The sequence below is a fragment of the Chelmon rostratus genome, chromosome 12 (assembly GCF_017976325.1).
Source record: "Chelmon rostratus isolate fCheRos1 chromosome 12, fCheRos1.pri, whole genome shotgun sequence".
Taxonomy (NCBI): Eukaryota; Metazoa; Chordata; class Actinopteri; order Chaetodontiformes; family Chaetodontidae; genus Chelmon; species Chelmon rostratus.
Window position 1 is genome coordinate 5,350,660 of NC_055669.1, and position 14,587 is coordinate 5,365,246.

Here is a 14,587-nt window from a genome sequence, read left to right on the forward strand (position 1 = left end):
GCTGCTTCTAAGAGGTTATAAATGTAACCATATGTTAAGTTCCTCGCTGCAATATTAAATCATTAAATTCAGTTATTTGCTCACTCACTGTTAGCCTGTCTGCCCCCTAGTGGCTGTTAGCAGGTATGGTACAATCGAAATATGACATGGAAATGTAAAAGCGGTTCCACATCTGTTTAAATGTCAATAAAATGCAACCATTTGCATTTTTTTGGACTGTAGGTGCCTTGAAAAACCTCAGCTCTGGAGAAATTCCTGATACATCCATCCAGTTTCTGATGCTTAGCAGGGTCAAAGTTTGCTGTGGCAGCAGGCTATGCAAGCTAACCTGGATGCTTCTCTCCTCAGCTACTTCCTCTACATCTTCCAAGGGGAGCCCAGGGATTCCCAAACCAGGTGGTTCAGGTATGTCGCCCATCCTGTGTGTTCTAGACAGACATCCAAGGATGCTAATCAGATGCATGAACCATCTAAACTGGCCCCTTAAAGGCAGAAGAGCATTGGTTCTAGCTCCTTTCATAGGTCATTTTTTTTCTCTACACGCAATATTTCAAAATGATGAAGCAAACAGGTTTTTGGAATGTGTAGTTAATCTATTAAAATAAAATACTGAAATATGCCATTTAAATTTGAAGTATTCTGATTCTTTGTTATGACACTCACAATTGAGCTTTTGTGCATCCTGCTGTTATCAGTGGTCCTTAAGGTGCTTCTACAACTTGACTGGAGTCCACCTGTGCCTGACTGGACTCATTGGATATAATGAGGAAAGACACATGCCTGTATATATAAGATCCCACAGTTGCTGGTGTATGTCAGGATGAAAAGCAACTCATAAGGGTCAGAGATTTGGTCATAGAACAGGATTGAGTCAAGGGACATATTCAAAATTTCTGCAGAATTGAAAATGCCCAAGAGCACGATAGGCTGCATCATTCTTATATGGAAGAAGTTTGGAACAACCAACAGTCTTTCGAGATCTGGCAGCCAAACTGAGCTATCGTGGACTAAGAGCCTCAGTCAGACCTGTTACCAAGAAGCCAGAGATCCAGGGTGCCTTTGAGGAGATGGGTGAACCTTACCTCAGTGCAGCACCCCACCAATCAGGCCTTTGTGGTTGAGTGATCAAACAGAAGCCAATCCTCACTGACCATGATGAAACAACAATGGGGATTGGGAGACAAGTAAGGATAGATGGAAAGATGGATGCAGAAAATAGAACAATCCTGAGTGAAGATATTCTTTCCTAGAGTGCTGAATATCTCAAGCAGGGGTAAAGCTTTACATTTTAACAAGACAAGGACCTGAAGCATCCTGCTAAGAAAGCTCAGGAGTTGCTCTGTGAAAGTCCTGGAGTGGCCCAGCCAGAGTCCAGACCTGAACCCAATAGATCATCTCCAGAGAGACCTGAAAATGGCTGTGTACCAACCGTGGATGTGTTCAGGCACACTTTTTATTCTGGGTCACCTGTGCAATCCAGCACACAATCACTGTTGTTATGCATGTAAAACAGAGGAAAATAGAGTTGAAATGTGAAACAAATACACTTTGGAGTCACGTTTACATGCATATAGTCTGAGAAAACATGAGCTGTCATGCAGCTGGGGTGAGAGAAAGAGAGAGAGGAGAGAGAGAGAGAGAAGAGAGAGAGAGAGAGACAATGAGAGAAAAGAGAGAGAGAGAGAGAGAGAGAGAGAGAGAGAGAGAGAGAGAGAGAGAGAGAGAGAGGAAAGACAATGATGAGAGAGGAGAGAGAAAGAGGGGAGACAGAGAGAGCGAGATTGGGTGACGCAGTGCAAAGATTGAGCATATAGCAATCACTTCTCCATCTATCTGTCTGGATAATTAATATAAATCTGCTCATTGACCATCAGCCAATCAATCTAGATTTAGACACCCACCCACACACATGCACGCACACACACACACACACACACACAGTGTCACGAGCACACTTAACACTTCTTGATGGCCTGATTGTCTGCTCATATGGCTCTGCAGAAATCTGTAATGAATGAATGGATGAAGCGGTGAAGGAGGGATAGAAGAAGAATATTCTGATAAGAGACAAACGAGTGGAAGATTGATGGAACTGCATCAGCCTCCATGTGCTTCATTTATCACTAATGCAGGGCGGCTGGATGGCTGAAAATACAGGGTTGGGCCACGTCAGCTGGGGTACAGGCTGTATTGTTGTGAGAGACGTTCGCTCACAGTTTAAGAGTTTAGGCCATCAAAGCTCTAACACATACAGTATATACATCTGCTCAACAGGTACAGTGCACACTGACACACTTATCAATATGCCACATAAAAGATAAAAATGTGAAATGGATATGCAGAAATGCCTTTGAATGCACAAGTGGGCCACATGCCTGTGACATAAAGATGGATATTTCTGCACGTGTGCTGTACATTATCATATATCACACAAGCTTTGTAGTGAATTTTATATCAGGGAAAAACTATTTACATAGATCATTTCAGTTGAACGTTCACATATGCTCTCTGGAGGCCGTGACGGATGAACTAGCACGCAAGTGCAAAAATACTACATTACATTTAAAAATCCTGCATGCGACAGCACTTAAAAAGGCGCTCCAGCTGTCACGCAAATGTAGCAGGGCTGTCGCTAATTATTCCAGCCTTGAGTTATGGTTTGGAAATGGTGAAAATTAAAATATTCCATCTTCAATGATAATTTACAGGCAGCAGGCCGTGCCTTGTACTGCAGCGGGGAGCATTCTTTAAGCGTCCTGCCTGCCTGAGTCAGTAAATAAGCCCATTGTTATTGTCGTCGCTTGTGCGAAACGAGTCAACCGGCGAGCTGTGCTGAACCATGACCACTGGAGAAGTAATGCGATGAAGCATTTTGGATTTCACACCACAGATGGAAAAACTAGACAAAGGTAAGCCGACTGTAAAATGCATCGGACGTTAACTTGTCACTCAAATGAGGCAGCAGAGGTACCAAAAATCTGCCAAATCATCTCTAAAGTTGGTTCAACACAAATATAAATAAGAAGTCCTTGTAACGTGTTTCACACTTTATTCATAGAAAAGCACTGAGATTCCAACACAAATCAATATAAAATGGTAGTAGCGTTACATAAATAGTAATAAATTCTCGCTTTATAGACAGTAGCTCAAGAAGTTGCACAAAAAAATTACAAATAAAAAAAAAACAAGTGTTGATGATAAGCTATCATACTTCTGTGGCAACAAATACTGGAAATACCTTTTCATAATCAGTAGCACAAAGAGGCAACAAACACTTTTTTCCCTTAAGTTAGAGAGAATCCAAAACAAAACAAACTGGGAAACAGAAGGTGAACTAGATCTCTACCAGCAAATAGTACTCGCCTATGAAAGAAAGAAAGAAAGAAAGAAAGAAAGGGGAACATAAGAAAACCTCAGGAACTGGCTGATACAGTTAACACAGACTGAAAAACAGAGATCACGTTTGAGGGAGGAACTTCTTTGTTGTAATGCTGTCAGTGAATGCATCACATAAAGGCAGCTGGCTGGAGCTTCCAAGCTAAGAGAGCGTAAAATAATATCCCCCTTTCATCTGTGACTTAGGAAAACAGCCTTATCAAGCTCACGTAGCGGCCAAGAAATGAATCCCACCTCTCGTCATCCCCATTCTGTGGAAACCTTGCAGCGACAACGGATGAAAATCTAGTTTTGGTCAAACGCTGACTTTGTGCAGACACGAGGCCGCTGCAGTGCACCGATGTCTCGAGCGCTGTAAGGTAGGACGACAGAGGAAGTGGCTGCGCTGAAAGCTGCTCACTGACACATCGCTGCGTCGCTTCAAACCAAAACCCTGCCCATGTGAGCGAGGCAATGAACAACTGATTAGGAAAAGAAGCTGTGAGACAGAAGAAGTGAACTCAGCCAGCCGTGTAGGCTGAGGGGAGTTGAAAACGCAATAAAAATAAAAAAAATAAAAAAAAACAAGTCACAATGTGGATCGAACACAAGGTCATCCACAGTCTCCTTTGTTCGTACAATTGCTGTTTCAGACTCTCTGACATTTGTGTATTGTTCTGTCTCGCTGCGGCGCTGCCACACGACTCGACGCCTCTGAGAAGACACTAAAGGCTTGAGTCCTGATTAAATAAAACCAACAAAGAAGTAAAGCAAAAATAAACTTTGTACATTGATCGGTCAGAAAGGCATTTCCCACCATTTTCATTTTTTTTTCTCCTCTAAATGTTGCAGCGTATTCAGGCTGGCTACGGCACACTGTCCAAATACAAGCATGCTAGGTCTTGTCCCCCCCCTCCCCCCCCCTTGATAGTGGTTCAGTCCACTGTGTCTCTTTCACACTTTTTCAGGGGCGTCTTTAAGAGGAGACAAGACCATCGAAGTGGTTCTGCATAGTCAAGGTTTAGTACGTATCTGTTTACAAATGAATGCCTTCCTCATTCCCCTCAACTCCGAATGACATGCTTCCTTTTGGAACACAGATTTTTTTTTCTTTGCAAATAATAATAAAAAAAAAAAATACAAATAATAATAGTTATTATAGCAAAAACAAACAGAAAGAAATGTACACAGGAGCACCTGAGAAATGCCTTGAAGTCTTATCTCTTACAAAAAACGCTGTCAAATTCCCCGTCCAAAACAGTTCAAGTACACCTCCTCCAAAAAACATAAAGAAAAAAAACACAGAACATACTTATCATAAATAATTATAACTTTACAATTTTCTGAATTGACACTTTAATATTTACAATATCTTAAATGCTTAATGCTACTACTTTTTGTTTTGTTTCTTTAAGTGATGTCCCTGAGAACTGAGTTTAGCCTCTCTTTTCTTTCCTTTGCTCAGTTTTCCTTTTTTTTTCTCTTTTTTTTCATTCTTCTTTCTGCGTTTCTTCAGATCAAAAAGGCCCAGAGTTGCGACTGACTACCCGGGTAGTGGGTGAAGGTAGCTCTCGTGGAATGTAAAAGCAGACAAGAAAATGCTCCCCCATTCAAAAACCCTTTCCTTTCATTGTCCTGCCATCGACAGGCTGACTCATTCGCTGTGTTCTGTTTGTGTGTTTGTGTGTCTGCGATTCCTCCTCAGTCATACAAAGTTACCGAACAATCAATAAATAAATGCTGAAGCAGGCAGGAACGTACTGAAGAGGTATTTGTGTGAAGTGCTTGTACGATGACGTTCAGTCCGTCCAGTAAAGATTCGGGCTCTTGCTGTACTGTATACTGCCGTTAACAACAACACTTTGCCACTGGGTGAGACAGGGGAGCGCGAGCAATGAATTCCTGCGCCAAGGCATGTGGTCTCCAAAATGTACGATTAAGTCGTCAAGTCATAAAACATACTGGATTTTGTTTGTTTGCGCTGTGTATGTGCAACGCTTCGAGCAAAGACAAGGCCGCTCGTCTTCACAGTCCACGACGATCACGACCGGTAGCATTCACAGGTAAGTCGCTCTCGTAACTAGGGACCCTTTTCCATCACAAGACCGTGGAGGAACTGGAGGAACGACTCAGTAAAGCAGCTGTTTGGAAACTTGGGGGCGGTGCAACAAGCTAAGAACACAACATCGACATACAGGTGGTTAGTTTACACATCTGGCAGATGACTGACTCTTTAGCAGCTAAGTTCACCTGCTCGCTGCTAACCTGGTCTGTACCTGCTGAGGTTGGACAGGATGAGGAGCGCAGCCGGACTTCATCAATGCGGTACATTGAGCAGCAGGGATCAGCGGTGTTACAAGCCTGGCTTGACTATGAATTAAAACACAGAATTTTTCAATGCCAGACATACCTAAAACTCTTCATCCGATAGGATACAGAATGGAGAGGCTCTACCTTGTTATCAGCCCTAGATTGTTAAGCACTTATTACCTCTTGCTGCTATTGTGATGTTAGATAATTGTGGATATTATACTAAATAGTGCTTGTTTGACTAATCAGCAACGGCAAGCAATGCACAGCTCGCCCCAAGACCTCGTAGCAATGGTAAGAAGTACTATCTAGTCTGCCAGGGCTTAGGGGTAGTAACTTTGACTGACAGAAGAAGCATTCGAATCTGATTCATGCTCTTAAACTTGTTAATTCTCTGGGTTCATGAAAAAGTTCTGGGACGCAAAGAGACAACAAGTTCCTGAGTTCTGGCGACGGTTCTTGAGATGGAAAAGGGACTTCAGCTATGCCAATATGCTCCAAAGCTTCCCAACAGAATACAAGAAGGTGAGATTAATGCTGCTCGGTGACAAAAATGAAGCCCAGACTTGACTTATATTGCTTATTGACGAAATCTTGATCTAGCGAGTGAAAGGTGACCACTGGAGTCTGATAGATTTAAATGGTTTTGGCCACAAATAGCTGTACAGCAGTGCAGTGGGATCTCTGGAGATGACCACTCCATTCATCACAGTTGTGTATTGTCGCTGTTAATAAGCTTATAGGAGGACAAACGAGATAGACTGTATATAGTATATGTGCACGTGGAGCCTCAACTACTCTACCTTAGCAAGAACAGCCTGAATAATGTCACTCTCAGGCTTGTGGATCTGAAAACATGCACTCTGAAGCAACATGGGTCTTCCTCTGAGGATATTCTGAAGGACGAGCACTGGCCAGCAGGTGTGGAGGGTCGGAGCTAGTCTGGAGTGGCTTTAGTCAAGTTTTCAACCTGTTGGTACTGACTTCTTCTACAGAGAGACCACACGTGCAGCTCTTGTGTTCCGCCCTCTAAGATGCCCTGAGGCCATTTCTGATAGAGAAGTTAAAGCTGACAAATAATACAGTCGAGGTATGACAGTAACACTATGTGTGTTTTCGACCTCAGTGGGTTTTTTTTTCTCCTTTTGGAATGACATGTTCCTTCCACTTTGAAAACCACTTCCTCTTCTGCTCGTTACCCGCAGCTTAAGTGTCCTCTGGCTCAAAGTAAGTACCCCATCCAACAAAAGCTTTTGGTTTTTAAATCGTCGTGTGCCACTGAAAAACAAAAGTTGCTTTTTGTATGTGTTTTTCTATCACAATCGTTTGACTTTTTCATACTAGCAGAGAAAAATGCATGTTTTTGCTGTTGTTTCTTTGACATTTCAAGCCGTTTCCCCCTTTTTGCAGTCTCAATGAAGTAGAGCAATGCACTGCGAACACTTCCTGGTTCACATTCAAGAAACAAAACAACAAAACAGGACAAAAACTTAAGACTTAGTCAACAAATGGCTCAACATAAGACGTAAAAATACAGGGAATCCAAAAAATAGAAACAAATAAGTTGAACTACTTCCCAAGAAGAGGGTCCCAGCGAGGGAGGGGTAAGGTCAGCCGAAGCGCTCCCTGACCAGCATCATCAGTTTCTTCTTGCCCTTGTAGATCTGTTTCAGGTTGTCTATGAACTGGGCGAACTGAATGTGGCCGTCCTGTGCCAGCAGGAAAGTATCCCGCGCTTTGCTCAGGAACTCTATGAACTCTCCGTAGTGCCGCGGACTGATGTGCGTCAGTCGAGAGTGCGTGGTGTTGATGTACGCCGAGATTGTGGCGTCCAGGAGCTGCCGCAGCGGCGCCTTGTCCGTTGACATCAGCTTCCCAGAGTTCCTTCTCCCGGGAATGCCGGCGAGACCCGGCGCCGTCATGGTGCACCGCCGCAGGATGTCAGACAACACCGTGGCGCAGTGCACGCTCTTCACCACCAGGGGGATGATGGCCGCGAGCTCGTTTTTACCCAGCGAGTGGCTGAGTGCGCAGGCCCAGAGCACGTCGTTAATAGCTGGGTGTGTGTCCTGGTTGTACGCCAGGTTAAGGTGGGTCATGGCGAGGGAGGCCAACTTGAAGGAGCGCAGCGGGTATCCTCTGTGTTCCATGTACCGTGCGATGGTAAACAGCTGGGAGTAAGTCATACCCGTGGACGCCGCGTCGATCACGATCTGGTAGGCCGTCTCGAAGGCGATGTGGTCCTTCTCGCAGAGCGTCAGCGCGGACAGGGCGCAGTTCTGGGGGTCCTTCATGGCGCACTGCAGGGCAAGGGTCCTGGCACAGCTGGCCAGCTCCTCGCGCTGGGGGTAGTCGAGGCTGAGGCGCAGGATGGTGTTGTGGGACATGACCGTGGCCGCCACGATGCTCGTGGCCTCGGTCGGTGTGAAGAGAGTGTACCAGCTCTGTAAGATGCTCACCAGCGCCCGCAGACCTGAGGAGGAGAGGGAAAGAGGAGATTTCACTGGGAGCTCTTACGATTACATTTATCCGAGGGAGGAGAAGAAAAAAAATGACCAAACTGCATGTTGTTCTGAAATGTGAACCTTTAGTTTGACAGACTTCAGTAGCATTGAAAGTCCTTCTGAGTGACCTCAACGACATTCTGCAGCTTAATGCAGCCGAAACTTAACTTCTCTATTATTATCATTATCAAACAGAATCTGTTCCTTTCCCAGAATGTCATTCTGGATCAGACTCTGAGCTTTGATCAGCATAACAAGTTACTGACTTGTTCCTGTTTCATCCAGTTAAGGAACACACAGGCCTTGTGTGTCTCCACTTAATATTATCTGTGCATTTCCTTCATCAGGCTAACGCTGCTGCTGTAGCTTTATATGACAGCTCATGTCTGTGCCATCCACAGCTTGTCCAGAAAGCTGCTGCTTGGTTGCTTTTTCACCAGGTCCAGAACCAGGTCTACTCTCACACCCACCTTCATTTCTGTGCTGGCTCTGTGCTGCTTACTTATGAGGTAATATGAGGCTCTGCCGTTGAAAGCCTCCACACAAACACATTTCACCTCTTTCCTACCTGAAACTTCTGATTTGGAAACTGTAATTAATCTAAACTATGCCCCCAGACGTCACCAGGTATGCATCAGACGGAAAATTACCAAACTCAAAGGAAAAACCTGCACAAACGAGTGGAGAACGATAACAATAGCAGATGCTTCCATAAGAGCAGTCACAGAAATGTAGGATGACGTATGCTTTTAGAGCAACGCGTTAAGACGGCGCTCTGCAGCACTATCATCAAAACATCAAATGAGGGAATAGCGTGTGGGAAAACGGTGTTTATCCCTCCAGCAGAGTTCAGGGGCTTGAAGAATCTGTAACACGGAGCACTGGAGCTGCTCTGGAGGCTCGTGGTGGTCCGGTGACGCTTTCCGGTTTTTCATTTAATTTGCCACCCATCTGTATCTCAAAGTCAAAGTCAGCCTTCAAGCAGAATTAAAATGCATCACAGCAGACCAAAGAGGAGATCCTGAGTCACTATGGAGGGCATAATTAGACCATGAATCCTGTTTTACTGGCGCGCGTGAAAAGGCATCACCTACCGACTTCAGTGGCGCATGTGACCAGCCAGCGAACCATCTCTCTCCTCCTCCAGTTCAGTGTGGACAGAGTCATCCTCATCACCTGCAGAACACACAGGAGGAACATGATGTTTCCTGATAAAAGCACGGCGCACTCAGCACATTAAGTCATTTTCTTTTTTGTATAACATTGACAAAAACATAGTAGCACATGCGAACATGAAATGTTTGCTTTTCATCATTTAGCAGCTGGTGTACCACCACACGTCTCCGGTGATGACAGATGCATCCAAAATATGTTTATAATTACACAGATGACTAATTGAGACTCCTCCATTCGGAGCACTTCTGTAGCAGTTTTGCTGACAGGAATTCCGCCGAGACTCTAAATACCAGGAGAAAGAGTTGGTTGAAGCCACAGCGACACTGCAGCCTTGATCATCTGAAGACTTTTTTTCTGTGTTTAGTGTGGAACCCAGAAGGTTTAATTATGTGGTTTCTTCTCATCAGCAACAGTTAGACGCTGTGTGATGTTTTCTCTGTTAATTTGTAGTGAGGCTGTGGAGGCCTGCAGAAATTACAAGCTCGAGGAAACTGTTGCATGTTTTGACTGGTGACCAGTGCTCTGATTTCTTTTGTGGTGGAATGCTTTATGGAGATGACTGACTCGCCCTCATACTTCACTCGCTGTCTCTCTCTCTCACACACTCACACTCACACACACAGTACCTGTAGTCCTAGCTCCAGTGCCACGTTGAGCAGCGTTATATCAGGCGGGCTGTCTGCGGGTGTAGCTATCTTAAAGGCGTCCTGGGCCAGTTTGAAGATTAAAGAAGAGGAGTGGATGTTTTTCTGGATGGCCTCCAGCACCGTCCGCAACCTCAGCATGTCACCTGCAGGGCAAAATCAAACTTTATGAACAAGCGTGCACCATTAAGACAAACATGTGAGGGCATCTCTCTGCTGGGATTACAGCTATGGGTACGTGGATGTGCTAATGGTACCTTTAGCTGCAGTGAGCATGGTGGAGGCCAGCTCACACTGCTGTGACTCCAGGTGGCCCAGCGTGAACCAGCGCGGGTATCTGCTGGGAACGATGGAGATGCCATGATGAGGGTGGCCCACGTCCCCGGAGCCTGCGGAGGACTCCAGCACCGGCAGCCTGACGCAAACACACAACTTTAGTCTTGCTCTTTTTCAACATGTCTTCAGTCTTCATCAAACACACCTCTTCAAATTAAAGCCAGGAGGAACTTCATCACACAAACAACAACTTCTATGCTAACATATATTCTAAAAGTCAGCTGTGTGCGTGTGTGTGTGTGTGTGTGTGTGTGTGGCATTTTAACACATCACATTAGATCATACTACTTTCACTGCTAATTCAGTTTTAATTTCAACAGACAGATAAACTGACCTCATGGCGCGGAGAGCCACCTTATACGCCAGGTCTGCATCATGTGGCAGCAAGGCAGAGAAGAGGTACTTGGCAAAGGTGTGCATGGGAACACTCTCCCTGTGGATGACCTCACCGAGACCGCTGAACGGACCAGCTGGACCGAGGGAGAGACAAAATAATGTGACGTTTATTTTTCTTTGCAACAATGTGAAAGCTAGACGGACCATAACATGTAACGCTGACTCAGGTTAATTAACACTGCAGTTCAAAGTAGGATAGTAGTATAGTAGTAGGATATATAATAATCATGAATAAAATGTGATTGATGTGCGATGGAAAAAACAACAGCAATCAATATCTGGCTTGCAAAACTCAAACTTAGAATCTGGGAGAAAGTGAATGTCTCCTGGACGCTTCAACACGGAGTGAAAAAGCGTCCTCAGAAGACGTCATCGTCCTACCTTCTAGTAGCTGAATGGCCTGTTTCCGAAGAGTCTGAACCAGGAGATCATCCAGCTCCAGTTCCTGAAGTTTCGCGACAATCTGCTCCTCGTTACGACACACCTTGAACATATTCACAGCGAGAGCGTTTAGTATCAGTGAAAATGAGAGGAAATGTGGTATTCCAGTGCACGAGGACTAATTCTACATCGATGAGATCATGTTAGAATTCGTTCAACAGTATAAGTTAATAATAATAATAAGTCGAGATCCATGATTTCTAACTCTTTAATAAGAGAAAGTGAGCTGGCACTTTGAAGTTTGAAGAGCTTTTTAAGAGGGGATTTTGAGCTTGAGGCATTACAGAACCAGCAGGGAGCCTTAATACCTCACACCTTTGCATCTGTGTGTATCTACGGTTACAGTACACAAGACGCCATTTCACCATTTAGAAGTGCTTCTGGAAATCTGATTGGTTTTAAATATAACTCTTACTTAAAAACTGCACTTCCTTTTAAATCCCGCTCATGTGTGTCTTTGTATATCGCCCCGTGTTCCTACTGTATCTTTTCTTAATGCCGTTATGTCTTATGTAAAGCACGCTGAATTGCCTTGCTGTTAAAAAGTGCTACACAAACTTGCCTAAGACTTTAATATTTGAGATGATTCCCACGACATTAAGAGAGGTCTATGGCAGCCGTGCTAAGCGCTCTAAAGCAGATTACCATTCACACAAAGAAATCTTCCTTGGATTTATTCTAATTCAAAGTGAACCTAAGCGCCGTGATTTTCTGCTTGTTTTTCAGGAAACAAAATGCTGTGACCTTTTCTCTCTTTTTTGCATGGCAATTACTTCACACAGACACTTAATTATAGTGATTTTCTATCATGGCGACATTGTCTGCACCAGGCAAATTCACACCGCTTGTTTAAATATGCAGCAAACCATAATGCAGTTTTAGTTACCCACTGCAAGCAGCCGAGCATTACTGTATTCCAGATAAGGGGGTAAAATTACTTTAACATCTGAGAACTTTATAGATGATGTTTTAATGTATATAATATTCCTATTAAATACAACATGTGAAGTGTGTATTTCAGGACTACCATACCTTATCCTGAGCGTATAAGCCCTCAGGCATTATCCTCTGCTGGCCCATGCCCATCAGAGCCACCTCTAAGGCCAAAGTCAGGTAAGACTCCCCTCCATCAGGACTGCCCCACACTGGAACATGGTGGTAGACTGGAGGCCTGGGGTCACCTTCTGAAAAGAAAGAAAAGTGAGTGTTTTGTGCGCTGTGTGGCAGGTTAATTCTGCTTCAGCCACGTAATTCATTAATGCCATGTCCGCTGGTTTTATGTAAAGTGAGGAAAAACAGCGTAAGATCTACCAGCCAAGTTTATTTTTAAAAGTCTGTCTAATACAACACTCGCACCCCCGCATGTTCAGTGTTTTTGGCCACTAATCATTCCTCCTGTCTATGATGGGCATGAATCAATCCCTTACTATCCTGACTGCAGCAGCGTTGCCAGATTCAACTGACCCAAGATAGCCCAACCGAACCCACCCAATCACCACAAAAGTCATTTTTCTTATTTTTTTCCAATTATATGATCAAAGTTTTTTTTTGTCCTTATTGGTGCTGGGAAGGAGACTCCCTGTTGAATGCAAAAAGAAAAGATTCAATCGCAGCAGCGTCCAGTCCTCTGTTAGTGTAAGTTAGGTGAACCCAAAAGCACAGTCGCTATAGGAAAACTTATTATATTATCATTAGAAACAGTTTCACTTGTATGAACAGATGGCAGACTTGTGCTCTGACTGAGTAATACATCTGAATAGGAAAAACAGTCCAGTTTAACAAAGTGAGATGACATTTGTTTTTAAGGGTCATCAGTTATCAGTCGTTGTGTTTAGCTGAGACTACTGACCTCAGTGACCTGCCGATCTCAGTCTTACTATGAGAGGAGGTGCTGAGTCATTGGGCCTAACTCTTTGTTGCAGGAAGCCACCCCGAATAGTAAGAAAACAGCACACATTATCACAACCCACCCAAAACAATTTTGACCCGCCCCAGTTACATAAAAAGTAATCTAGTTTTGCACATAACTGCCCAATCTGAAGCTAATGTGAGAATTACGTTCAAGCGAGATCAAATCAAGTAGGGATCTACATCCTGGGAGTCAACGTATGCAACTGCCAGGGCGTATCCTTCCGCCACTGCTTAGCAAGACAACACTGTCTGTAGATACACTAAGAGGAAATTTTGTAATAAAAAAACTCCCTCTACTTCTTACAGTGTAGCTGAGTAGTCGCGTGATTAGGGCCAGTATGGTCATAGAAATGGTTCCAATGTAAATAAAGGTATGTGAGCAATGTATTAAGACACACTTGAAAAAACCATGTCAGTGCATAACGTCAGATAAATACTGCATTCACGGTCGATGGTGATCGCTAATCTAAGATGGCCGCTAAACCTACACCAAATGCTCGACGGCTATAATTGAGAACAGATGCCGTGAGAGTCTCAGCTGTTGATTGGTGCCCATTTGTTCTCTCTTGCTCCCCACCCCATCATTCTGCTTAAATCCCCTCTGAGCAACAGATCCCCTCAATCCTGTTTATTCCATGGATATGTGTGTAAGTGTGTGTGAATGTGTGTGAGTGTGTGTGAGTGTGTGTGTGAGTGTGTGTGTGAGTGTGTGTGTGAGTGTGTGTGAGTGTGTGTGGAAAAAAAAACTAGGAAAAAGTGGAAACCGATTTCACAGACTTAACCCCAGTGCTAACTCATTTTAGTTTTTTATCCATGGGCTGCTGAGTGATTGGTTGATTTGAAAAGATCTGAGAGAAAACTGCATTTTGACTGGCTGACGCATAGTCTGAGTCAGCCCCCCCTTTTAACAGATGTTCCCAGCTGTCTTGCAGAGGGAAATGAAACATGGTGACCAGGCCCCACACACACACACACACACAAAATAGTCATACCACTCTCCTCAAATTCCCAAAACAACATAAGACAATCCTTCACTCTATAGCTGACACACCCCCACGCACACACACACAAATGAGTGTGCCACTGGTCAGCATTGTTTGAATTGACAATAGTTCCCTGTAGCCTGGTGACAATGGGAAAACCCAACCTCTATTCTGCTCTGCTGCAATGGCCACTGGTGAAAAAGAGCCCAGGGCAGGGTGAGAAATGCTAATGGTAATGGATTCTATACATGCTGCATGCACGCACGCACGCACACACACATACACACACACACAAACAAAGGGAGTGTGGTCTAAATGAGCAGGGTGTTCCAGCCTGATCCATTCATGCGCTGCTAGTTTATGGCTGTCTGCAGCACAATTGCACTCGGCGCTGATAGCAGAACATGAAGTCTGTTGTCTGATGAGTCACTGCTGGTGTGCCCGATCACCTCTGCTCAGGACACGCTGCATCAGCTGGTGAAGTGTGCCAGGAATCAGACCCTGCGTTTGG

At 44.3% G+C, this 14,587-nt stretch overlaps 1 protein-coding gene across 1 annotated transcript in view; it reads right to left on the bottom strand.

Moving 5' to 3' along the window:
* Positions 1 to 3,041: 3,041 nt before the first annotated feature.
* The window catches only part of zswim5 (zinc finger, SWIM-type containing 5), a 61,885-nt gene continuing 50,339 nt past the window's right edge, over positions 3,042 to 14,587 (bottom strand). Inside the window, exons 10-16 of the mRNA XM_041949458.1 lie at positions 12,215 to 12,366; positions 11,123 to 11,225; positions 10,680 to 10,815; positions 10,267 to 10,424; positions 9,992 to 10,155; positions 9,284 to 9,365; positions 3,042 to 8,158 (exon numbers count right to left, since the gene is read on the bottom strand). Of these exons, the coding sequence (XP_041805392.1) occupies positions 7,296 to 8,158; positions 9,284 to 9,365; positions 9,992 to 10,155; positions 10,267 to 10,424; positions 10,680 to 10,815; positions 11,123 to 11,225; positions 12,215 to 12,366 (1,658 nt within the window). The 3' untranslated portion in view covers positions 3,042 to 7,295. The remainder of the gene's footprint in view (positions 8,159 to 9,283; positions 9,366 to 9,991; positions 10,156 to 10,266; positions 10,425 to 10,679; positions 10,816 to 11,122; positions 11,226 to 12,214; positions 12,367 to 14,587) is intronic.